General features: G+C 39.4%; 1 protein-coding gene across 4 annotated transcripts in view; it reads left to right on the top strand.

Moving 5' to 3' along the window:
* Positions 1–26962, top strand: part of LOC126471102 (ubiquitin carboxyl-terminal hydrolase 15-like) — a 184954-nt gene that overhangs the window by 115812 nt on the left and 42180 nt on the right. For all 4 annotated transcript variants that reach the window (XM_050099175.1, XM_050099179.1, XM_050099178.1 and 1 more), the window contains exon 12: positions 11895–12142. In XM_050099175.1, the coding sequence (XP_049955132.1) occupies positions 11895–12142 (248 nt within the window). The remainder of the gene's footprint in view (positions 1–11894; positions 12143–26962) is intronic.

Genomic DNA, 26962 nt, shown 5'->3' with positions numbered 1-26962 from the left:
CCCATCTCATATTCACCTACTACATTTTCTCTTTCTATAACATTGTCCTCAAGTTTGCTTCCCTTATATAGGCACCCTCTACAGAGGATGGTCAAAACAGTCAGAAAAGTTTGTTAGGGTGTTGCAGAGTAGGTTGTGCTGAGAAATAATTGTTATGAAAAAAATTTGATACTTTGCACTGTTTCCAAGTTAACCAATCAGGCTGTTGTGCATTCAAATTCAAATGGTGCACCAAACACAATTAGTGTCAGTTGTTCTCATAGCGCAGATGATAGCACACAAGTCTGCTTAGTCATTGTCTCGGGTTCGATACTTACTACCTTTCCATGTCCAAGTTTTTTGTTTCCCTTTATTGTTTGGTTTCCTAAAACCAAACGAAGAATACATTTGGCGACACTGTCTCTGGGAGGCTGCTTGAATTTGCACACACAACAACCTGATTGGCTAACTACAATGCTAATTAACTCGGAAATGGTGCACTTGCTTAATTTGCTGCATTTTTATATTTTCTCCTTTCATCAGTTAAATTCATTATCACCTGTGTCATCGAGGGATTTCTGCTACACCTTGCATTTTACAAATGTGCTGTGTCTCTGCTAGCACACAATGTCCTAAGTGAAGATGCATTCTGTGAAATACTAACACAGCCCCTCAACTGTTTCTTCTCAGGTGGGACTTCAGTATGTGTAATGTGCCATAATGGGCCTGCAACTGCCTACCCCAGGAGTCAAGCTTTAGCATGCCTCATGTTTTCAGAAGATGCTTGTCCTTCATGCAAATTATGCACTTCAGCATTTAAAATGCATTGTTCTCTGCTATCACTCTCTAAACGGGTGCAACTCTCACTGACACTGATCAGTGGAGATTGGTTTATGAGTTTCACCCCAGTGCCCGCTCTCCAGTTTGGATCAGCTAAGCCATTTCTCCACTGTACTCTTTCTTTCAGGATTGTTAGTCAAGCTACGTATGTAGAAGAGCTTCTGTAAACTTTGGAAAAAAGAACAGATGTACTGAGAGCTGTGAATGCAGGTTGAGAATCGTGCCTGGATAACTTAGCTTACAAGACCACAGAAGGCAAGGTTCCAGATTAGAGTCCCAGCATACATCTCTGGCACATCATACTGCATCTGCAGTAGCAATTTGAGCAGCAGTTGGCACCACAGCAACACAATGGACTGTTTAAAATTAGTTACGTGAAGGTCAGTTCTGAGCCAGATGCCCTTTAGTGTGCATTTCACTGACCTCAAACCACAGCCATGTGCGACTTCAGTGGTGTCAAGTGAGAGCTCATTGGAGGACAAGGTTGAAGTGTGTTGTGTTTTCTTATTTATGGTGGTACTGCCTGGATGCCAGTGATTGTTTCTGAGGAGGCCAGTTGGGAACCTGCAACCATCATGTCTGTGTACTAGACATGCTGGACCAGCACCTGGAGGCATGATCTGGGGTGCAATTTTGTATGACAGTGGGAGCACTTTCATGGTTATTCCACACACCCTGAATGCATACTTGTATGTCAGTCACATGATTCGACTTCTTGTACTGCCATTCATGAAAGGCATTCCAGAGCGCGTTTTCCAACGGGATAACACTTGCTCGCGTATGACTGTTGCAACCCAACATGCTCTACACAATGTTGACATGTTGCTTTGGCCTGCCCAATCACCAGATCTGTCTCCAATTGAACATGAATGTGAGATTATTTGACGACGACTCCAGGGCCATCCACAAACAGAATTAACCATCCCTGTGTTGACTGACATAGTGCAACAGGCATGGAACTCCATCCCACAAACTGACATCTGCCACCTGTACAACACAATGCATGTACATTTGCATGCTTGCATTCAACATTCTGGTGGCTACACCAATTATTGTTGTACCAGCATTTCACATTTGCAATGGATAATCTTGCAGTTACTTTAACCTGTGACCTTGCAATGTTAATCACGTAAATATGTTACCTAGACAAATGTATTCCCAAAATTTTATTACTCTATATGTTACTTATTTTTTGGTGTTGTAATTCTTTTTTCCATCAGTGTACTTGGACAGTATTGTGCAATCTGTAGAGAGTGTAAAGTCCACTGTAAAGGAGCCCAATCAGTGCTTGTTATTTGTGGTTGATTTTTTAAATTTCTAGTTTGTCCTCTAGCCTTGCAAAACACACACACACACACACACACACACACACACACTCTCTCTCTCTCTCTCTCTCTCTCTCTCTCTCTCTCTAGCTACTACTGGTGACAGACTGCTGGAGGAATGGACTCAAAACTGGCTTCAATACTTTGACATTGTCTGTGTGCCATGTTTTTAACAATACCTATTGTTGTTTTGATTTTCCTAAACTTAGAATAAGGTACATGGTTTTAAATTTTGAATATTTAATTTGGTTTCTGGACCTAATACTTTATTAGTAGCTTATGCAGGAGTCACATTTGGGGGAGCGAAAAAGATGATTCTTCAAAGCACTCAATATTTTAACAGCAAGATGTGTGGGATAATGGTAGCAGACTGAACCTATCTGCTGAAGTTTTATAGATTCTTTCTGTGGTCTTGGCTTGATTATAGATATGTGGTGTGTGGAAGGATCTGCCAGAATAGTATACTTGAAAAATATTGGATGCATCCTACTACCAGCCTTTGTACTGAGGTCAACAAGCTGACGCACATCATCAGTTGGCGACTACACATGTTGAGATAAGCATATGAAATACACAGTGTACCACAGCCACCTACATATTATTTTGTTAGTGGCCATGTTAGTGGAACATATTTAATCATCTGCGAGCAACAAGGCTGTATGTGAGTAGTGGAGTTGCACGTATTTCAGCAGTGGATGTGGTGTATGTATATGTATGTTTTACATAAAGGATGGAATAAATCACTACTTTGGCTTCTTAACAGGCCTAGGATTTTTATTGGATGAATTTCAGAGAAGAAAGCACTGCAAACATGATTATTAGAGCTTTATTTTATAATATTTCAGAGAGCACCAAAATTTTAATGTGTGTTCACATGGGTGAAAACAGTGTGACTCTCTTGGCTACTCAGTGGTACCCTTAATCATCATGTCTTCAGGTTTCCATACCAAAGACCTTCACAGTGTTCAACACTGAGTTGTATGTAATCCTAAAAGAGTTAAATAATATGTCATTATGCAGTTGAAAAATATGGCATTACCTTACTGGCTGTAATCTCACTGTTAGAAGGTTTTATACCAAAGGGATGAAGCAAGACTTAGTATGAGGTACAAGAAGCTATAGATGGTGAAGTCAGTGATAAGACTGTGATGTCCCTCATTCCAGTCACATTGATGGCTTGAAGTCCTCATTCATTTATGTAGCTGTTCCCCTCTATTAATAGAACTGACTTTCTGTTGTCCTTGGAACTCAGATTGCGAGAGTGCCTATCAAAAGCTAGACTGCTCCTTTTTGTATTCCTATTAAAATTTTTCTGACATACCAGTGATGATCTTGTGGAATACAATAGAGTAAGTCATAACCTTGAGACTCAGTTCATTACATAGGTCTCATTGAGTACTGCACCTCCATTCAAACTTAAAAATATGATTCATGTTCTCAGTTTGTAACATAAATTTCGGTTCTCAAATTAGATACCTCTAACAATTCTTGTTCACAACAAAAAATATTATTTAAACTATGAAAACTCATTGTTGGAAAGATACATATGTATAAACATTCAAAACATTGAAATAGGCAGCTCTGAATTCACACACTCTGGATTTAAAAGGGACAGTCAAATGAAAATGAGACAGATAGGAAAAAAGTAAAACCTTCATGGAAAACTTTTTGCAGTTTCTTGCAGAACCATAATTGTACCCAGGCATGCACACCCATGTCCGAAGCATATGTCTTTCTTCATGGCTCCAAAAATATTGAAATCGCATGGGTAGAGAGCGGGACTTTGTAGAGGATAAGGCGTTTCCAGTGAAACTTGTGCAGCAAACTTGAAACAACCTTGGCAACATGTGGGGGGCCTCAGCAGTCAAAAGGTGCAAGCTGTTTGTACAGTGCTTGTGGCAACCAATCCTTGATTGGGATGAAGTTCTTCCAGCCAATGTGATTGATGAACGGAATGCTCTTTATGTGCAGTTGATTTCCCTAAATCATCTTTCGATTGGCAGGAAGATCATTTCTGGCCCTCACTAAATTAAATTGGAAATTCATGGTTTTTGTGATGCTTTGCAGTTGGCATGTGGTACTTGTGTATACATTAGATGGGTTCTTCCTAATAACAATGTTGTAGTCTCATTGGCTGCAACCAAATCTCACATAGCCTCTGTCAAACAATAACCTCTCCCATGACTGGAGTTATATGGTACTCTGCTTGTTGCTCAACTCATTTGTAAGGTGACTAATGCCTTAGACATAACAAACAATAGAGATATCCATCTGTGAGCAGACTCCACCGTAGTTCATTGTGGGCTGCAATGTCATGCTGGTCATAGGAAAACCCTTATTGCCAATGGTCTCTGAAATTCTGGAACTGTGTTCAGTTCCCAAATGGAGACATGTAAAATCTGAAGACACTCCTGCGAATTACTTATAACGTGCTATTGATCCAGCATCTTTGAGCTCACTTGTTCAGTGGTGGTCTGATCCCACATGGGTATCTAACAGTGAACTCAATTGTCCTTTGTTTACTATAGAAAAAGTGCCAGGCTGGAAGTGCAAGTATCCTTGGTGTCAGTCATTAAACTTGATGATGAATAGCTGTGTAAATATTTCTTACAGGTTTTTGGCCTGTGCATTGAAGTTTGCTAATAACACCAGGTTGCAACAAGCATACAGGATAACTCTACCACTTACCCCACAAGAATGTCAAAACACTATCAAAAGGGCCTTTGGCACTGGTCAACATAGTGAATACGGTAGTGTGTTCACTTTGTTAAAGGCCAATTCTTGTCTTCCTTTTTATTTATTGATGCAGATGGTATTTTTTGAGTGGGAGGGAAGTTAATGAATGCTGAGGTATTGTATAATGAGGAACATCAAATTATACCAGCAAAGCATCATTTGATAAAAATCCTCATAATGTATGAACATGAATATCTGTTGCATGCTGGGTCACTACTTTTGCTGTGTATGATATGTAGGAGGTTATGGATTTCTAACGATCATAACACAGTCAAGGGAATTATTGGGCAGTGTTTAGAATGCATTAGATTTAAGTCACAGATTGCAGTTCAACTAATGGGTCATCTACAGTAAAATAATCTTGCCCTGTCCAGCACTATGGATTGCAATATGCAGGCCTCGTTACTGTGAAGCACGGAGGAAGTCAGAGTAAGTTTACTATTAAGGGCTATATTGAGTTTACTCATTTGCATGTCGTCCCATGCCATCCCTTGGTGTTGAGTGTTGTTGTTTCCCGGTCCTTGTGCATGTAGTGCTGGTGAAAGCTGCCAGTGGACAGATAAAGAAACCTATAGGAAAATTGTGTCCCTTGCCTAAACTGTGAAAGAATTTCATTTCAGTCTTCCCTATTGTCCACATTTCACACTCATACAGAGACATGCCCCAAACATAGCGTCTCATGATTACTTTCTCGTCTCAGGAGTGATATTTTTAGATGTTAGTAGCTGTTTATTTTTATATGAAGCACCTGTGCTTTCCTTGCTGCAATGTCTTTGTTAGCTCTTCCTTCATTATCCATTCTACTTTAAAAATTGCAAAATTTATCCACCTCTTCATGAGTCTCTTGCCAAAGTTTACTACTTAACCATCCAGTGTGTTCTCTTCCTGTGAATGTCATCACTGTAGCCTTCTTTTGTTTATGCAGCGGTAGCTCATGCAAAATTTTGTCAGTGTGATACAATATTACAAAAACAATCAGATTGTTTCACTATGTCACCATGATTCGTGCAATTTAACATTGTTGTGATATTACCGTCACCTAATGCACTAAGTTCAAATATGTTCTTTATATGTTCATGATTTATGCTATGTTTTTTGTTAATGCGTTAATATGTCTTAGATCGTTCACTTTCCTGTACTCCATACATCACTGTTCCTGAATAAAAAACACGGAAAGCAAAAAAGTGCATTGCGAACATTCCTCCTGCAAGTCCAACTCTTGTCATACACTTCCATATTAAATTTCCTCATATACTTGTTTTGTTTCACCACTTACAAAGGTATTAATTGTAAATAAATTTGATACAGTGAGTTTACATATATAAATTGAACTGTTCAAGTGTTTTATAATTAATTGTTTAACATTGCAAGAAAGGGGGCAAAAATGTTGTAGTAGGGGGGTCGAACCTGAGCTGATGAATGCCAATCAGTGCTCTTGACAACTGCACCATGACATCAGTAAATCCAGAGCGGCTTAAAGAATCTCTCATACTCTATTCATAAATACTTAGTGAGCATTTGACCTTACCCTATGAACCATTCAGGCAAAATATTGTAGGAACTTGAAAGGGCCATCTACATTCTCATATTTGCACAGTTCGAGCAAAATCGGTGAACCCCATCCCATACCTTCCCCTTTTTAAATTTAAGTTTGGAGTAGGTCTAACGATCTCTTTAACTCTGACTTTCTCCTTCCTGGAAAAGATCCCCTTTAGCAGATCATGTACAGAATTCGCCATGTTGCTCACACAATACTTTACATCACCCACCTCTGAGTTGACTTTGTGCAGATGACAATCATTTCAACATTTGACCCTGGTTTATACCATATTTACCCAAGTAGAAGACAAAGAAGACAACCCTGAATATCAGCTGCCTATTTTTTTTTTTACAGAGGCTCCTAGAAAAAAAAAATATTTTTAACAGTCTGACTAATCAGAATTACAAACTTTTTTTGATGTAAGATTTAATTAATTTTTATCTTATTTGCATTTTTTTGTTTACTTAGCCAGTCGTCTGTGGTATCACTATTTTTAATCATCATCATCCTAACAGGACAGGTGCAAAACTTATAGACCACCTATCTTCGTTTTCACAAATATATGATTTCTGGAATTTTAGCTACTGTGGGACCTGACATCACAGTGGATTGCACTTCTATACTGACATGTGAATGTTACAGTGTCTCTTACTTCCAAGCAGATTGTCTGCCCCAATGTAGACTTTCAGCATCTCCTGCAGAAATGTTTGCTATTGTGGAAAATTTGTCAAATTTTAAAGTCAGTTTGATTCTGAGTACAAATGGATTCAGGCAAAGTGCAATTCAAACATGGTACATGTTCATAAAAAGCCAAAATACCCAATATACAGTCTCATGGTTTGCTAAGCGACAAAATTTGCTGTCTGCTCAATACTCCCCTCCCCCCACACTCATCGCAGTTCTCAGATAAGCTGGTATCACTGTTCCTCCGCATTCTGTAATGCTGTACTTGAGCAACAGTGGCACGTGGATGGCAATATATTTTAGGCTGCAGGTCTTATGTAACAACAGTAACTAATACACAAATAAAAGTTTGCACTTATGGTTCAGTCCAATCCTCAAACTTTCACTTGTTCCACCATCTAGTGACATCTGTTGGTACTATCTCCACAACAGGCCTTTCTGCTGTAATTTATTCTTGCGATAACAGTTGCAGTCAATTTAATGTGATGTATTTTCATTTGTTAGACATTTAATTCTGGATTAATTTTCTTGCTCATTTCAGCAGATTGTCATAATCTTGTTCTAAAGCTTGTAACATTTTTCGCCAATATTCTAATATGTGACCAGTCACCGAATTTGTCATTTGCGGTCCACTTGGAAAATCATTACAGTTTCTCATAACTCTGCAAAATACTGACTTCGGTTCAGGATCAACTAATGGTTTTTTAAGTACAAGATTTTCATCTTTGAATGTTACCTTTAATTAAATAGCAGAATAAACGTATGTATATGGTATCCATACATGAATGAGAACTTTTATTATAAACCTGTTCAAATACTCCTGTGCTTCATAAAATTATCAGTTTTTAAGCAGAGTGTTAGATTGTAGTAGTGGCTAGTTCATAGTTTCTCGTGAATCTCTTGCACCAGCACCACAAGTCAAATGTCACATGATTGTTCAAGCAAGGTCAATGCTGTATAAAGCACTTCAGCATATCAGGAAGTCTCAAGCCTATTCAAAAGCATGTTTCATTTGCGGAGCTTTACCCTTCAGGATTATTCAAAATAAATTTGTACGAAACCTAGATAGCCAAAGCTTCATCTGCAAATGTAAAACAACCCCTATATTAATCCATTAAACAATCTAAGGAGATTGACCTCGGCAGCAATAGCTTAATCAGTGAATATAAGACAATCCTGTATTTTTTTGAGTGAAAAATTTGGGAAAATACTTCATCTTATAGTCAACAATATTGTGAAAAAGAAAGTTGCCACTCACCATATAGTGGAGGTGCTGAGTCACAGATAAGCACAACAAAAAAGGCTGTCACAAGTATAGCCTTCGGCCAGTGAGGCTTTTGTCAAAAATTAGAAGACGCACACACACACACACACACACACACACACACACACACACACACACACACACACACGCACGGCTGCAGTCTCAGGCAACTGAGGGCAGCGCATTACAAAACATGTTTTTGTCCATTTTATTTGCATACCAGCATGCATTCAAAGAGAAATGGCATTTGGCTTGCATTTGAAGGTAAGTGACATAATTTTAGTGTGATGATTTACAGTGTACTGTTGCACATCAGCACATGATCGTCAGCCACTACTGTGTTTATGTGCATATTATAACCACCAGTTAGTAAATACTCCATTTCATTAAGAACCAAACTTGATTCCTCTTCAGTTGCAGCACCTATTGCCATGTTATCAGCAAACTATCTTGCTTGTTTTTGCCATGATAAGCTACTCCCACAAGACAGTGTATTATTTCCATAATTGCTTCTTCTATGTACAAATTTATAAGGTGACAATGAGCAACCTTGCCCTATACCTTTATAGGTTCTGTTATTATTTATCATTTTTTCAGCACTGACTACCCCAGTCTGCTTCACATGAAGGAAGTTAATTACCCTTCTCCCTCTGTAATTGACACCACATTACCTAAGAACAGAAAACATTTTATTCCATATTATCAAAATCATTTTCCAAAACTGCAAATGCAACATATATTTCCTTGCCACAATCTTTCAGTTTTCTCTTCCATTCTTTGGTGAAGTACTCTCACAAATATTTTTGACGCGTGTGGCACAATACATATTGTGTGGCAGTTTTAAGGTCTGTGTACTGTTGCTTTCTTCAGAAGACAGTGACTACATTCTTTTCAAAAATTCCAGCTCTGCCCATTGATCTGGCTTCAGTGAAGTTTAAGTCCCAGGAATCCTTGAATTCTACCCTGTCCTTACTTCCAGGTGTGCTTGAGACAACTCAAAATCAATGTTAATCAACATCACACTGCTCAGTTTTGATCCCAGCATTTCAGTGCCTAGCACTGTCTGCAACATGCACAAAACTCCCTCACAGTGGCCTTTTTGACTCCTCTCTGTATGGCCAATTTTGTCCCCTCACAAGAATCAATTTTGGGAATAGGCAGATGGTAACAGGCAGCCAACAGTTGGACTTACCTGGTTGAGGTTTACATGGGCGGAACAGCAGTGATGTCACGGATACTGGCAGATGGCACTGCAATATTGAAGCTTTGACAGGAGCAGCAGATGACATCACAGAAGATGGTAGCCGACACCGTCTGCTTCTGGCGAAGTTTTGGCTGGAGCAAGTGTCCTCACAAACATGACGATTGGCACCATCTGTGTTTGTGTTCCTCATGTATGGAGTTCAACAAGACACATTAACCATCAGCAAACACATGTCTCTGAACACAGAGGAAGGTGAAAACATGTATGCAGTTTGCTTGTGGGCCTCTGGTCCTGCTTTAGTATGTTTACCGTACAGGAGGACTGACTATCCTCCCCTTCTACCCACTCAAATGAATTACAAAAACATAACCTTTGATATCAAAATATGTGTATTCTCATAATACCTTACAAAGTGCACAAGGCGTGCTTTTCCGTTCAAGACATGTGTCCATTCGCTACGGTGTCCCACATTTACCTGATGCCCTGGACAGAGGACCGGATGCACCAGGAAGTGCACCCACCGCAGTTACAGCATTTCCAAACAGGAAGCGGATTAGACTGGACAGGAGGACCTGTCCAGTTTGCAAGATTTGACACTACATGCAACTAGGAGTGTCAAAAGTGAGGTACAGAACTCACCTATGAACTTGTACCATATTAGGAACTAAAATAGTGCCGCTGGAACATGTTAATTTTCATAGGGATGGACCAATCATTATTCCAACAATTATAGGTGGTATAGTGATAGTTGAACTTTGATAATATTTCAAAGCAATTTTCACTGTCTCCAGCAAAAACAGAATGCCATTTTTCGACAGCTAGGAGAGGAGGGAACTTATTGTCGCATGATAAGAAATCAACACATTCAGTACAGAAGACAACTTACAGATTTGTCATTATGAAAAAAGAAGCATTTTTGAGTAGACTTACTTTTTAAAAATTTCACAGTTGGAGATCAGGTAGCTGAGTGAAAATTATGTGCATCACTAAGAGGAAACACAGTTCACTTTCAGCTTGTTAAGGTGTATTTAGTGTAGGTATGTTTCTACCATTAATTTATCTTTGGCATTAGAACTTCAAGTAAAAAGTCCTGAAATGTATCTTCTGCATCAAGAACAAACTTACAGAACTATCCTCTAGTTTCATTTTCATGGTAGTTCTCTAGCAGCACATTACAGAGAAGTTTGTGGGTAACAGGAAATTGTCAAAGCTAATTTTGATCAGAAATGAAATTTTTGTTATAAAGTGTGTATTTCAGTTGATTTATGAAAAGTAAATACTGTTACTCTGCCATAACCTTCCTTCCTTTCACTGTCTTTCATTCTTTTAGCTGTGGAAACTTATTATTTGTGTGCTTTTGAAGTGGGACTGTAGGTTGCAGTGACAAGAAATAATTATACGGACCTGAAGGACAAATTATCTATTCAATACTTCTTTTAATTGCTTTTATTCTCTCAATGAAATGTAATTAAATTAAATAATCTGAAATAACATATAGATGTATTCAACTTGAGTGTGAGGATGCCAGAAAAAACAGTGCTGTCATGGATTAAGAATGAATTACGACTAGTCTTTGAATAAGCTAGGTATATCTCTGAGCTGAGCTCTGCTTATTGTCATTGTGGAGCCCAGACAGATGTCACAGACTGCCAGTCATGAATTGTCAGTTAGTGCATATGGAAATGGGAGGTAATGTCACCCCGTACTATGTATAATATAAATTGTGCATTCTGTCCAGAAGTTATGTTAAAAGTGTGTACTTCCGGGAAGTGAAATAATAAGTGAGTTACACAAAAGAAAAATGCATATCAGAAATTATTTCAAGTTGTGTCCCAAAAGAACCTTACAGAAACGGAATTCCACAATAAAGAAATGAAATCCTTAGAACTGCACCACGACCGAACTTCTACACAGGATCCGACGAGCAATTCATATGTCACCACCTCTTAGACAAAATTAGAGATACAAAGTTCTGTTATAGCTGATTCTGTCATTTGTATAATTAAATAACATCTTTTTTTTAAATAATATAATTACATTTTTCGTTAGCTTCTGCTACACTTTCCTAATTCACATTTGTGTTTTCCAAGTCACTGCTTTACACTCATAGCTTTTGGTGGATATATTGTGGATACGGTACCAATATTTTTATCATAGTGTTCTTTTACCTTTGCTGTTTTTTTAATAATAATAAGTAGTACTGTATTTTTATTGATGCAAGAAATATAATATTTGATTATGTTATTCTGTATATTTTGATGTACTGTAGATAATAAAATATTTTACTCATACTTAAAAATATTTAAATCTATTACGTTGCAGATACGAAGTACCAGATAGGAACAATTCCAATTCGATAATGATTCCAGTCTGTATGTGGGAATATAACCCAAATCAAACATTTAATTTTAGTCAGCTATTTGGAATTCCTATAATTGTGACATTACCAAAGGATCAAATTTCTCATGCTGTGTTATATGATGCCATAATTGAGAAGTTAACTCCTTTCTTGGTATCACAAAATGATAACAGGCTTCATAGGCTCAGTGTTGACGAGGAGTCAAATTCAGGCAAGTATTGATCATTTCAAACATAATTTAGTAGAAAAATATTTGTTGCAAATTAGGCTGATATTTATTTAGCTCAGTATGATGAATGATTGAGTATTTTCTTTCTGAAGGGTGTATGAAAACTAAATGTTTCTCTTCTCACCACACACCTATTGTTGCTATTACTGCCACCTCATTGATGTGTTATTCGAGAGCTCTCCATCGTACTTTGTTTACGAGGAGACTTCAAAAAGTTACCTACACATAATTATGGCAGACTAAGTAACTTTTATTGAATGCTGCACTATACCTCAAAGTGAATGTATACATGATTCTATTTTTTAACGTAGTCATCAAGTTTCTGTAAAAATTGTTCTGGATGTTCTACAAATCATTCATTTCGTCTCCTTGGTCAGGGAACCACCATAGGAAAGCCCACCCCCCTCCAGTCCCCTCCCCCAACCCCTCCCCCCCCCTCCCCAACCCCTCTCCCCCCTCCCCCGAGTCCTTCCTCAGGCATGGGTGTGTGTGTTGTCTGTTGTCCTTAGTGTAAGTTAGTTGATGTAGTGTGTAAGCCTGGGAACTGATGACCTCAGCAGTTTGGTCCCATAGGAACTTACCACCACCACCACCACCACCACCACCACCACCACACATCCCCACCCTGACACCCACTGCAGATGTTCTTTCGGCTTGCTGAAAAGATGGAATCACATGGTGCAAGATCCGGACTTCCCAATCAGCATTACCCATGTATGTTCTGCCTTGGTCAAATTTTTGCCGCTATTTCACTATGGCTGGACACAACATTGCATTTGGTCCATATACAACCAGAATTTCATGGTGAGTATGTGTGCAATTTAGATTTTTGCCCACAAGAATCATACTGTCCCATGTACTTAGAGTTTGGAGAAAGTTTCCAGTTATCGTGCCACTTTGTTCGTACACAGTGTTGCACATGATATCTATACAGCAGCAGAACTGTTTTTGCAGGAGACCCAGAACATTTACTTACTTCTGACAATGTGCCACTCTTGTTATCCAAGGGTCTTTGTTCAGGATGACACACAACTTTCTGAAGTCCATACCATCAAACTTAAAAGCTAAACTTAACTCCTTCCGAACTGGTCTTGAAAGACCCCTACGGTACTTACCAACCACCTTGCCATCCTCAGCCTATAGGCATCACTGGATGCCTGGTCCTCAATCAAGTAGCTCCTCAGTTTGCCCCACAAAGAGTGAGTGCACCCCGCTTTGAACAGCAGTCGGCAGACTGGACGGTTACACATCAAAGTGCAAGCTAAGCACAACAGTACTCAACTTCGGTGATCTGACAGGAACCGGTGTTAACAGTGCAAGGTCATTGGCACAGTCAAACTTACATTTCCATAATCACTTAGGGGATGAAAACAGGCCCTTTCCCTTTGAAAAATTAAGCTCCTGGCAAGAAGAGAGCAGCAGAGGTTTATATTAGCACCTAATTGAAGAAAATAACCACCTATACTTTGTTGACTGTGATCTGCGGGACATAATGACTAACATGGATGCGGGAATGCCACAATTTAATTTGTGGAAGATATAGAAAAGTTTCTTGGGCTGATTAATGGCAGCACATATTGGTAGATATGTGTTAAAAGCCAAATAAGGCTGTATACCATTTTATATGTGGAATACATTTCATGTTGATAGTGGTATCTGTATGTCCCTGGTGGTATATTTGCCACGATTCCATACAGACAGAAGTTTATGAAATCTGATGGCAGGTCATATACAAATATTTATTCACATACAGTATAACATAGGTAGATGCACATTCATTAAGGCAATAAACCATCCATCACTTTCTAATTGTTTAATGGGGCACGGTGTGTGTGTGTGTGTGTGTGTGTGTGTGTGTGTGTGTGTGTGTGTGTGTGTGTGTGTTAGGGGTTTATTAGTTACTGAGAGCTCAAATTTTAGGTGTTAAAAGTTGTGGCTTATATTGGCACCAGTGACTCCTGTTGTTTTGCTTTTGAGGTCATCCTCTGTGCCTACAGGCAGCTGGTGCAATAGACTATTTTCCTGTGTTAAAAATATTGTTCGGATTGAGCATAGCATTTAAATAGCATTTATGGTCAATATTCTCACAAAATATCGGTTATTTCTATGTAATTAAAGCTTAAAAAATCATTAAATATCAAGACTTGATCATGTGATCGAAAACAGTCTGTTATTGGCTTGTAATTTGATGATGCCATAGGCTAGGAATAAGACAGTCATACATGTGTCTTAGGAGCTTTAGCCAAAGTTACCAGGTTTTTATGCACTTTTACTTCAAACAATTTAGTGATTTGATGATGGAAAATGCGATTACAACTTTTAAGTAACAATGGGAAGGAATTTTGTGAACAATGATAGTGGAGGCCTTGAGAAAGTTGATGCGTTTATGCTCCCAGTGGTGATATGTGCAATGACAGACACTTTTTGCTGCTCTCTGCAGTGCCATTAAACTCGCTCAAAACTAAGGAATTCTACAATTTTCACAAATGGGTCCATATATTTTAACTAGATTGTTGATTATCAGTCATGAGCTATGACCCACAGGATAACAGAATTATCCTTGGCAAAACTTAGTGCTGATTTCCTTTGTAGAAAGCACTCAGCAGAGGTACTGCATCTGGCAGGCATTGCGTGGCGCAACAGATAGTGCATTCAGCTGCTGTTTAAGAGTTTACATGTTCGAATCCTGGAAGGGTCATATATTTTTAAAAGTTTTGCATAAACTACAAAAATAGAGTTAGCAAGAACTTGATTGCAGCCATTGTTTCGATTTGTACAGTTGCGCAATCAAAAAGTTACCCCAGTCTTGGCAGACTGTTGTAAATAGTGAAGGAGAATATATTATTGATGTATATAAACTCTGTTGTGTGTGTCTGGTGTTTTTATTAAACTTACAAAAAATACTATGATCTTATGCACCGATCCACTACATATCTACTCCAGAAGCCACTCCCTCCCTGGGAACACCGCCTTATTGTAGGTACCTTCAGTGCTCGACGGGAGGATATGTGTACGTCAGTGACACTGAGGACTATGCCAGCAGTAGCCTATTACTGGCAAGGCCACCCAAGCTGGACAGGCATCAGGTGAGGGCCCTGATGAGGAGTGACCCACAACTTACGGAATGGATGGCTGTTTTTTCCCATGGAGCTCTGCCAGCAGTGGTTGGGTACTGGTGTGATGGCCCAGAATTTCTTGAGCTGAGGGCTGGCCAATGCTATCATACCACTACTACTACTACTACTACTACTACTAGTACTAGTACTTCTTCAGCTGCTGCTGCTGCCATAAATTCTGCATATGCTTCAGGGACCATCGTTAGACACAGCGATGGAGCATTGTGCGTTTCAGAGATTGGGGGCCTAGGCTTTGCAGCCTGGACTGCGAGAAAGATGCACACCTCTATTAAAAAAAACCTTCAACCTCAATGTGTGCTTTGTGCTGATAGAGTGAATGGCTGCTGAAGTAAAATAATCTCAAGTGAGCAAGCTCTGGGGCAACTGCCCCCTCCTCTCAACCCCCTCCCAGTTGCATAAGGCTTGCCCAAGCATGCAGGTATCTGCCTGAGTCGATATTTGTTTCTCTAATGGCTTGTGGGAGCCCTATGGAACAGACTCAGTTCACATGTGCCCCTGAAGTGACGGGTGTACTGTCAGCTAGTACCTGCACCCACTGAACAAAAGAAAGTTTGGTCGGTTTGTCAGCCCGATTAGTAGTCTGAGAATTAAAGTAACGGCATGCTAGTCAGCCATAACACTTTTTTATCATAAAAAAGAGAGCATAGGGAGCCTTTGAGAAGTCCTTTCTATATTCACAAAGTTTATTGCTGGGGTCTGGAGGAAGTATTAAATGACTGTAACAAAACATTCCTAGTTGAAACTGCCACGTCACACTAAGTATGTATCTAAGCTTCTGGGATACTAGGTGTTCCCTGATCACCCTGTTGTGGCTGAGGTGCATAACACCTTTAACTTCTGTAAAGGCATTGTTACCTACTCCGTTGTAATAAAGCTGGACCCTGAGTAGTTATGTGAAGAATGGAAAAATGTGGGTGTCATGGAAGTTCAGAACTATATGAGGAGAGTCAATGGCACATTGGGACCAACTGCTTCTTTTATTGTAATCTTCAGCATTCCAGAATTACATTTGTACATATTCTAAAGGCTAATGTCTTGTCAATGTAACCACTCTCTTCTGTCATTGGCTGTTCATGTTAGGAACTGTCACATCCTGCCCTCTTCTTGATGCCTTCCAGATACTTCATTCTAGGCTATCCTTGTCCTTTCTTTCCCAGCACTTTCCTTTCAGAATATTAATGATGAAGGTGCTGCGTCTGATGACATGTCCAATAAATTTTATTTTTCTGTTTTCTATATTTCCTTTAACATTTGGGGCCCCGAGCCATAGCGCATGAAGCTCTACCACAAGGCCTAGCTGTTTTTAGCGTATTTTAATTTACTACAACTCTTAAATGGTTTTTGTTATAGTAATGGCATTACCCTTATTGAAGAGCCTGAACTTGAAGCTATGTATAATACTTCGTTCTTTTAATTAATATATGCTTTCATGAAACTTTCAATTATAGCATTGTTTTTGAAAAGAGGAAAAATTGGTCAAGGATATATGCACTTAATGCTCGGAAGGAAAACTACATTATTTTAAACAAGAATTTCAATAATTATTTATACTGCTTGTTTTATATACAGTAGCCTCCTTAGTCTTTATTTTAAGATGCAATTTTGGTCTTTGTATGATAAATCTTGAAACAGGGTAGTTTGCACAATACTAATGTGCATTCACTACCCTGGTAGCTTGTGTCTTTGCGCCACACTTTCCCAGTAAGCTTTCTGCCTCCCAGAGAACACATTACACATTGTTTTTGCTTCTGTTTCTTGGCTATTTCTGTCTCGATCTTTTACAGAAAATGGTTCGAGATCTCTGGTGTCTGCAAGACCTGCAAAGGTAGTTGTCATAAACTGTGATGTTGTGAGGCATTTTCCGGTTACCTTGTTGTACAATATACTTGAATTTATCATGACCATAGGTATTATGTGGAATGACAACTTTCTCCACCACTTCACAGTTCGATGCTCAAAAGCCCTGTATGATAGTCATTGGTCTGATAAGTCAACACCCAACTTGTTTTTATTATAGTCCACCACACAGGCTGGTTTTGACTTCTCTCTGTCTCTCTTATCAATAAACATCACAATCTCAGCAGTGTGCACATTTCTTTTGTCCTTCCAACAGAATGCCAAGATATTTGCTTTACGCCTAAAAATTTGTTCACCTAGCTTAAGTTTCGGATGTTTTATAGCAGAAAGTAATCCCTGTCTAGATTTTCTTGTAGTTCCCACAAGAGCATTTTTTGCAGCTTCCAGTTCTGATGGAAGGACTGGACTGGTGTAGTATCTGTCCGTAAACAAAGTGTAACCTTATCCTGACAGGTTCCCAAGCAATGTCTTTACGAGTGTTACTGTGTCGGACCTCTCACCTGCATAAACAGAAAAATTCCAGACATAACCTGTCTCTGACAACATGTACAGTTTTATACCATATTTATTTGGCTTCTGTGGCATGTACTGCTGGAAATACACATGGCCACGAAATATGCACATGCAATGTAATGTTTTGAGAGTGCGTATATGCTCGCTGGAAATTAGCAGGCACAATATCCAGCAGGGGTCTCACCTTGTGCAGTGGGTCATAGCCAGCTTCTCCTTTTTTCGTAGCAACTGGATTATCACTGATTTGAAAGTTTCTCTAAATAGAAAGAAACCTGTCATGGCTCAGGTTGTTTGGACAGAAATTAGATGACACAACAGGATTCTTGGACCAGTGCTCTCATATATGGGGTCTCACACGTACACACATATGGACTACAATTGCCAGAAACTTTCTTATTTCTATGAGAGTAACTCCTTTCCACTTTGATACCGAGCTGGTTGGTGAAAGGAAATTTGTGCTTTATAATTTCCTTATGCTTTGTTGTGCATAGCGATTAGTTTGCTGCTTTATATGATTTGCCATACTTTCCATAAGTTAACACAAAAAGAAGTCTAGAGGTGTGCTGTTCTGGTCCAAACTGGTAAGGTTGGACTTTCCAGAGTGTCCTGAGAATGGATAGATATTTGGCACATGATCAGTAGTCGTCCAGCCTTCCTCAGAATTGGTACGGCGCAAAGTTCTCACACTCACCCTTGGTCGCCCACGCGCTTCAAGTGTGGTATCAGCAGGAACAATGGCAATACATTCTTCTGAAGAACTTCGACGTTCGCTCTCCTCGTCTGAATCTACCATAAAACTAGTATTTGCAAATAAAATCACTTACTACAGTAGTTATGCATTGAAAGCTCTTTCAATTGAAATCTGAATAAAAATAATGTGTGTTCTGTTATCTTCATTCCTTACCAGAAGACTCAGAATCTTCTTCTTGAATATAGTCTATGTCATCATCAGAATCAAGCAAATCATCATCCTCCGAAAAATCAACATCAGTTTCTTCAAACTCACGCGATAACTCACAAGCGACTTCATCATCCGTCAAACCACACTTCCCCATGACGACACAGCTGAACCCGCACGCGGGAGAATATTCCCTCTCGCAAAGCCTCACAAAAAAAAAAGAGTGGTTCTCCCTTGTCCAGCATACCCGCACCATCTAGCGTCAAATACTTCAACTATAGCCTCTGCTGTGCCTCCCAGACCATTGGGGGCCCTACGAACATGTAAACGAAGGAAGGGGAAGATCGAGCATACGTGCCCGTAAAATCACGGGCATCGGATTTTCAGGCTGGTCAGGCGCACCCATATTTTTATGGGTGTTGGCTTCTAAGTGTTAACAATCTTCTCTTTTTGTTCGCCCCATTAAGCCTTCCACCCTGCTTTTTCTTTCTGTCAGCCTATTCTTGTCATTTTCTGTTATATTCACATTTCGGCAGCTTCAAGTCGATTCCTTTCCAGTTTATGCAGAGTCCCAACTTCCACTTCTCTGTGTGTACTCCATGCAAATGATTTTACAAAGGCTTTTCTGACATCTATGTTCATATGTTTGCTGGTTAAAATGTTTTCTTAGTCATAAAGACCTGCTTTGCCAATACTATTCACTTCCATTAAGCATCTGTTGTCCTCTTTGATTTTACTACTGAGATAACGAAATTGTTTCACGTGCTCAATTCTGAATTCATAGATTATATATTGTTTTTAATTTCTCCCATACTTTTCCAAACTACCATTACTTTTGTTTCCAGTTTGCTCAGAGTCTGCAACTATCATAATGTCATCAGCAAATATAATACAATCCTTTTAACATTGGCTTTTATTCCCTTTGTCTTCTCCTTCATGATCTGAATAGCTTCCTCAGTGAAGAAGTTAAATAACTATCTGGATTGGGGGACATCTTTGTGTAACTCTTTTTCTAATCTTGACCTCTTCCTCTATTTTATTGATGTTCATTTTTGTGCTTTGGTTCTCATCCAGATAATTAGTCATTCTTGTATCCTTCCAGTCAAGTCCTTTTTTCCATACTTGTAAAGAGTAGCTGCCAGTTCACATTGTCAAAAGCTTTTTCTAAGACAGTGAAGGTAAGGTAAGTTGTTCTACATATCTAGCCTTCTCTCCAATAGCACTCTCAAGACCAAAATTGCTTCACTTGTTCTCTAAATCCAAACTGATCCTCTCCAATATACTTATCTACTTTTCCTTTTATCATGCTTTTAATTATATTAATGAGTATTTTGGAGGCATGTGATTAGCATTGGTTGTGTTCAATAACTGGTGCAGTCAGTTGCCTTTCCTATTTGTGGTACGAATGGTCCTGCACTGTCTGAAGTCTTGTGGCATTATTCCTCTTTTGTAGTAGTCTTTTTGTTGCTCTGAATAAGTGGTCTTCTGTGTTGCTTACCTCATTTTTCTCAGCAATTCTGCAGGAATGTCATAAACACCAGTTGCTTTTCCTTCTCTGAGGCTTCAAAGGGCATGTTCAAACTAATGTCTCATGATTGGAGGACCCTGAATTTCTCTTTCTCACTCATTGACGTCTTCAGGTTACTTTCATTCTTAAAGCTCTTATCATACTGGTCTTCTATGTATTTGTTCCAATGAGCACATATCTCATCATTGTCTATCAGTAATATTCACTCTTTATTTTTTACTACTACTACTACTACTACTACTACTGATTTTGTTCTAGTTTTGTACTGAAGTGTTCTGCTTTTCTTATAAACTTGGTCCTGTGTTCACTATTTCTGATGTTCTTCTATGTCTTTGGCAACACTTTTTGGTCCATTTACCTTTTTCTCCTCTGCATTTGATTGTAATTTGGCTTTTAATTCTTTTGTAGTCATCCACATTGATTTCCTTCTTAAGCTTGTTCCTTTCTTGAATTAAATGTAGTATTTCTTCTGTCATCCAAAGTTTTCTGGGTTTCACTTTTCTTGTTCCTAAAACCTCATTTGTTGCTTCTATTATCCCCATCGTGATAGTATTCCAGTTCACTAGCTCATGATTTCCACTAGCTATTTTATTCGTTCTTTCTTCAAAATCCATATTTATTGCTTCTTCTGTCAGTCATTCTACTCTCCAGATCTTGGTGATAAAGCTCTTGGTTCTTTTAAATTTAAATGTTACACATGGCTAATACAAGTGCATGGTCACTATCAATGTCTGGACCTGTGGCATGATTTGATCTGATTGCTTGACCTTTGCATCATTAGCATATAACCTAACTGAAATCATCTTTCGTGTGCTGCTTCCAGAATTACCTGAACATATACACGCAGGCTGTATCTGTCTTAAGGTTTGACCATTAGTTCCCAACCCAAATCCATGCTTAAAACGTCAAAAGATTTAGTCATACTGCTATCACATGTAATGGGAGGGCTACATGTGAAAGTAGGCTCTTTTTATTTGTTAAAAATATGATTTTTATCGTTGTTATTCTGAATGATTGTAACATTCAAATAGCATTTTCAGTCAATATTCTCACAAACATCTGTTATTTTTGTGCAATTAAAGCTTAAAAGCAATTAAATTTCAAGATTTGGTCATGTGATTGAAAATGCTCTGTTGTTATCTGAATCTTTGGTGACATAACAGGCTAGGAATAGGACAAAGCTATATGTGTCTTATAGGACTGTTAGCCAAAGTTACTAGTGTTTTCCATACTTTTTTTGCAAACATTTGAGTTATTTGGTGATGGAAAACACATTTACAACTTCTGTGTAACAACGGAAAGGAATTTTGTGAATGCCAATTGTGGAAACCTTCCAAAAACTCTGACGCACTTATGGTCTCCAACCAATATTTTTATGTTCAGGGAATAAGAAATGTGAAAACTGCATTGCATGGTGACTGGGACAGAAGGACTGTGACACAGCAATAAGTCACTGAATTGAAACTTCCTGGCAGATTAAAACTGTGTGCCGGACCGAGACTCGAACTCGGGACTTTTGCCTTTCGCGGGCAAGTGCTCTACCGACTGAGCTACCCAAGCACGACTCACGGCCCGTCCTCAAAGCTTTAATTCCGCCAGTACCTCATATCAGCGCACACTCCACTGTAGAGTGAAAATTTCATTCTATAAACAACCCTAAGGCTGTGCTAAACCATGTCTCCACAATATCCTTTCTTCCAGGAGTGCTAGTTCTGCAAGGTTCGCAGGAGAGCTTCTGTAAAGTTTGGAAGGTAGGAGACGAGGTACTGGCAGAAGTAAAGCTGTGAGGACGGGGCATGAGTCGTGCTTGGGTAGCTCAGTTGGTAGAGCACTTGCCCGCGAAAGGCAAAGGTCCCGAGTTCGAGTCTTGGTCCGGCACACAGTTTTAATCTGTCAGGAAGTTTCATATCAACGCACACTCCGCTGTAGAGTGAAAATTTCATTCTAGTCACTGAATTGTCTTGCATCTGAGGGACTCGGGAACTGAATTATTTGCTCGGACCATGCTGGAAAGGTTTTCTAGGGCAGCTTGTGGAAGCTTGCAGAATAAAACACAGTGGAAAATTTTTCATTCAGAAGATAATTCTGATTGTTAATTGCTGTCATTATTGCCAGAACCAATACTGTTCTCCAGGTGCCCTTTTTCTCAATTTTAAATTGTTCAGTCAGTGTAATAACACATGGGAAACTGCAGAGCACCATTATATTTTCATTCAACATCTTGACATATTGCAGTTTTACTGTTCCTCCAGGTCATTAATTTAAACCACTGAAAAATTTTGTCTATAAAAATACGCAGTCAATGCAGCAGGACTTAAAGTATCTGTTGTTCTACTGTATGCATAACTGTTACTGAAACACTATGATTTAAAAGTGCTTAAGCAAGACTAATTTTCATTTTATCATAATGCCCTGGTCTTACGATAATTCCTCATAGGTTCCAAGCAGTGCTCGATTTCTCTCTTTGTCAGAATCATACAGCTTTACAACAGGCTCAGTAGAGACACTTGGAAGTGGAAAATTACTATCTTCAACAACTTGTTTGGAAAGAATCATGTGCTCTTAAGTTATTAAATGATTTCTCAGAATCTCCAGAATAAGAACTGCGTAATTTGTGATTCATCACAAATTCATTACATGTAAAAGGAAGTTAATAAATGAAAATACATACTAAAAAGAAAGAGAGAGAGAGAGAGAGAGAGAGAGAGAGAGAGAGAGAGAGAGAGAGAACGAACTGAATGAGGATTGATCTTACGAATGTTGTGTTGAAAGTCCGGCATGTATTATACTGCATGTGACATTGTGTTCATATGGAGTGTTCACTTACATCAGAATGATCCTCACAAAAACAAACTCACATGACCACTATCTCATTTGGATCTTTACGAGTAAGTTGGAACCACATTTTATACATCTTCTCATTCTTTGGAACACTCAAAATACAACTTTTTAGGAACCAATTGCAATCCATTTTCGAAATCACAAATTTCAAAACAAGAAATCGCTGTAAACGAGCTTTGTGACAAGAGGAGTAGCGTGCTAGCCAGTGATGTCACTGGCATCATGTAACTCTAATGGAACATTCTAGCAGGCTTTCAAATTATTTGAATTTCATTTCAGTTCTTTCTTTCTTTCTTTCTTTCTTTCTTTCTATCTTTCTATCTTTCTTGTTTCATTTCCTTGAAATACTGAAAGTCATGAGGAAAACAGCAAGTGATGAGCATAAAATTACATAATTATCATGTAAGATGATTTCCAGAAAACGGTCAAATACCTTATTTTGAAAGTTCAGTTCACAAATTGGGCAACTCTCGTACACTTTCTTCAAAATTTATAAGCTACTTAGGGATTAGCCAGTATGGTCAAGGAAGTGAAAAGTTTATAATGAGAAATGGAAACTTCAGGAGTTGAAAGTTAAGAGAGACATACCCTATGGTAAGCTAAAAAAGCTTTCAAAGCTATGCAACCTCCAGTGTTTGCTACTTCTTTTGCTTCGGCCCTTAAGAAGCCAGTTGCCAAATGTGATACCTCCATGCAAAGCAAGTTCAGAGATGCAAGTGTGAGTAGTTGCACTTGTCAGTTTACTTGTGGGGAGGAAAAGCTACAGCAGAATCCGAAATCATTCAGAAGCCATTGATGTTGGCCTTGGAACCTTAGCCACAAACTGCAGCACACTATGAGAAACTCACTAAACCATTGTCTCTGCCTGTGCAAGAAACTCCTATAAGTAAGAAAAAGTCATACAAAAAGTCATTCAAAGTGAAAGTGAACAGCAGCAAAACCTTTGGATTGGTGAGCACACTCGCTTTCTGATGATGGTTTTACTGTCAAGAATACTTTTATTCACATTGAGGAACTGGAGAGCTGAGCACCATCTAACGTTCCCCCTGACCTCTCAGGTAAATCACTGCTGCCTTGGAAGAAGGAAAAGGACAACCTTTGCTGATCAATGGTTCCCACAGTGCAGTAGAACTTGAATTTGGCAGAATTGCAGCTCCCAGCTCAGGGAGGGACCATTGTGCATCTGCTTCAAGAACCTCATTTTAAAATCGCTGACATGCCTACATTAGGGGGTTACTACACCTATAGGAAGAGTGATGTTACTGGAGACAGGGCTAACATTGAGGTGGCTGTTTTCATTGAAGACAGATGCCACTCCTCTCCTGTCCCTCTTACCACAGCTATACGAGCAGTTGCAGTGGGCAGATGAACCAACAGAATTGTCCATTTAGATAGTATCTGCCATATAAACTCTGGTCATATAACACACTTTTCTACAACTACAAGGTCATCTGTAGTCATTGAAATTCATTTTTGCTCCCCAGCTGATGCAGTTCAGTGAGAAGTGGCCACAGATTTGCATTACATCAACAACTTTCCGATATGGATTCACATACTGACTCAGACAGTGGTTGACAGGATACCGCGAAGACGGATGCTTCCAAGTGCAAATTGATTGCGATAAAGTCAGTAGCCCTTCTTTGAACAACAGGAATGTACCTAGGAGATGATGAACCATACCACATGTGTGACCTAACAGGCTGTCATCAATTCCATTCACCCAGTGTAGCAACATCTGCATATGATGGCCTGTCCCTTGCTTGAATGATGAATGTAATTCAGCAATCAGAGCCAGGTGTGTGGCTTTGCAGCAATTCAAACACCATGCAACTACAGAAAACCTTTGTGACTTCAGGTCCGTGAAAGCACAAGCAAGGCAAGAGGTAAAAGAACAGAACAGAAGAGGAACTCCTGAAAGGAATTCACGACTTCCATTGGTTGGTCCACTTTCACGGCACTAGTTTGGGACCCAATCAGGCAAATTTCAGGCAAGGGTACACCCCCCTATATGGCCTTGTAGAGACATGGAGTGTTGGTGGATGCATCTAAAGACATGGCTTAGGTTTTAGCTGAACACTTTTTTACCATCTCTGTGTCATCTGGACAGACTCCTGGGTTTCAGATGTCCCTTAGGACAGTGAAGATGAGGAGACTCTGCTTTTTTGTGTAATGAGGAGATCTACAATGTTCCATTCTCCATGTGGGAATTTGAATTACCTCTGCTGCAGCCAGACACTGCTCAAGGACCCTATCAGATTCATTGTGTCATACTATGTGATCTGTGCCGTGCACCCAAAGACAAGCTCCTATCTTGTTTAAATCACATCTGGTATGATTGACAGTACAGAGTCACTGGGAAGGAAGCAATATTAATTTCTGTATGGAAACTAGGCAAGTATAATGCCAGTCCTAATAGTTACTGGAGTGTAGCCCTTACCAGTTGTGTGGGTAAGACTCTCGATCACATGGTCAGCCGCCACCTCATCTGTTTCCTCAAATGCCAGAGGCACCATGAAGGCATTTGGATATTGACTGGAGTCTGTCAGATCAGTCCACTGCAAAGTCTGTGTGTAGTGGCTGCTGAACACCACTCTAGATTTGGCAGAACCTCTTGGCTCAACTGGCGCTGAAAAACTCAGCATTGCCTCAGTCATTGGCATTTAGTGTGGCAGTCACCCTAACATTGAGCAGCTGTTCAACAATTGCTCCCATGTGACTAAGTCATTTGAGATATGTGCTACTGACTGTTTCATGAATCTGGATATGGCAGACCTCCGAATACACAGCTAAGTATGGGTCAAATTGGTGCCTTGGTGTCTTCAGATGCCCAACAACTGTATTTTATTCAATTTTAAGTATGTACCACAGTTTTATTGTTGTTTATACAGATTGATAGCAGCAGAGGAATATCTAGGTTGTTAACTGTTTTCCCTGATAGCATTTTTAAAGTGCATCTTCTGGAACAATTTACAAATTATGATGCAGACTTATGCAGCATGATAATCACAATGGAGTGGATTCAAAGGCATCACAGTACAAGGTTTCTCATCTGTTCAGACTTGTTTGGTGTGCTACAAGCTGTCCATCAAATGTACCCAGTAGACCACTTGATTCAGCTCATCTACGACTGTCTACAGTGGCTCCAATACCATGGCAAGGAGGTAATCTTTTGCTAGGTACCTGGGCACCCCAGGATACAGGGAAGTGACGTAGCTGAGAAAGCAGCCAAATTAAGATGTTGGGATGGTGGTGTATATCAATGTGCCATCCCCTTTCGTGCCATCACCTCATTATCTGAGAGACAAATTATGCATCAGCGGGAAACTGAATAGTTGGAGATGGAGGAAAACAAACAGCTGTTACTCAAATTGACCACACTGGCATGGCGGACTTCATGCCACCCTCACCAGTGGGAGGAAGTGCTGCTCACCAGACTGCACATTGGACATACCCCTTTAATACACAGTTTCCTCCTCCCACAAGAGGATCCATCACTCTGTGAAGTATGTGTTGTGCCATTTTCAGTCCAGCATATTTTGGGTATCTGTGCAGTGCCCTGTATCAGAATAATAATAATAATAATAATAATTGTCGTCGTCATCCTGAAGCCACTGTACATGCATACGGGTTGGTACTTTGTCCCATTGGTGGTAATTCCCTTTTATGTTCCACTCGCAAATGGAGTGAGGAGAAAAATTATTGCATGTATACTTGTTTGCAAGCTCTTAACTCCCTTATTTTATCCTTAGAGCCCTTACATATGTGAGAATGTTGGAGGGTATGGAATCATTCCCTAGTCTGTTGCAAATGCTGCATCTCTAAACTTCGTCATAGCTGTTTGCTAAAATATTGGATGAATTCAACCAAGGATTCCCATTTAATACATAAAGCATTTCCATAATGCTGATTGAACTGGCCAGTAACTATCTAGCCCCAACTCTGTGAGCTGCTTCAGTGTATATTTGTAGTCTGATCTGGAGGGGTTGCCAAACACTCAAAGTTGTGTGCAAGAATGGGTTTACCAAGCG

This window comes from Schistocerca serialis, chromosome 3 (genome assembly GCF_023864345.2).
Source record: "Schistocerca serialis cubense isolate TAMUIC-IGC-003099 chromosome 3, iqSchSeri2.2, whole genome shotgun sequence".
Taxonomy (NCBI): Eukaryota; Metazoa; Arthropoda; class Insecta; order Orthoptera; family Acrididae; genus Schistocerca; species Schistocerca serialis.
Note: the sequence above shows the minus strand (reverse complement) of the source record. Positions and strands in the feature narration are given on the sequence as shown.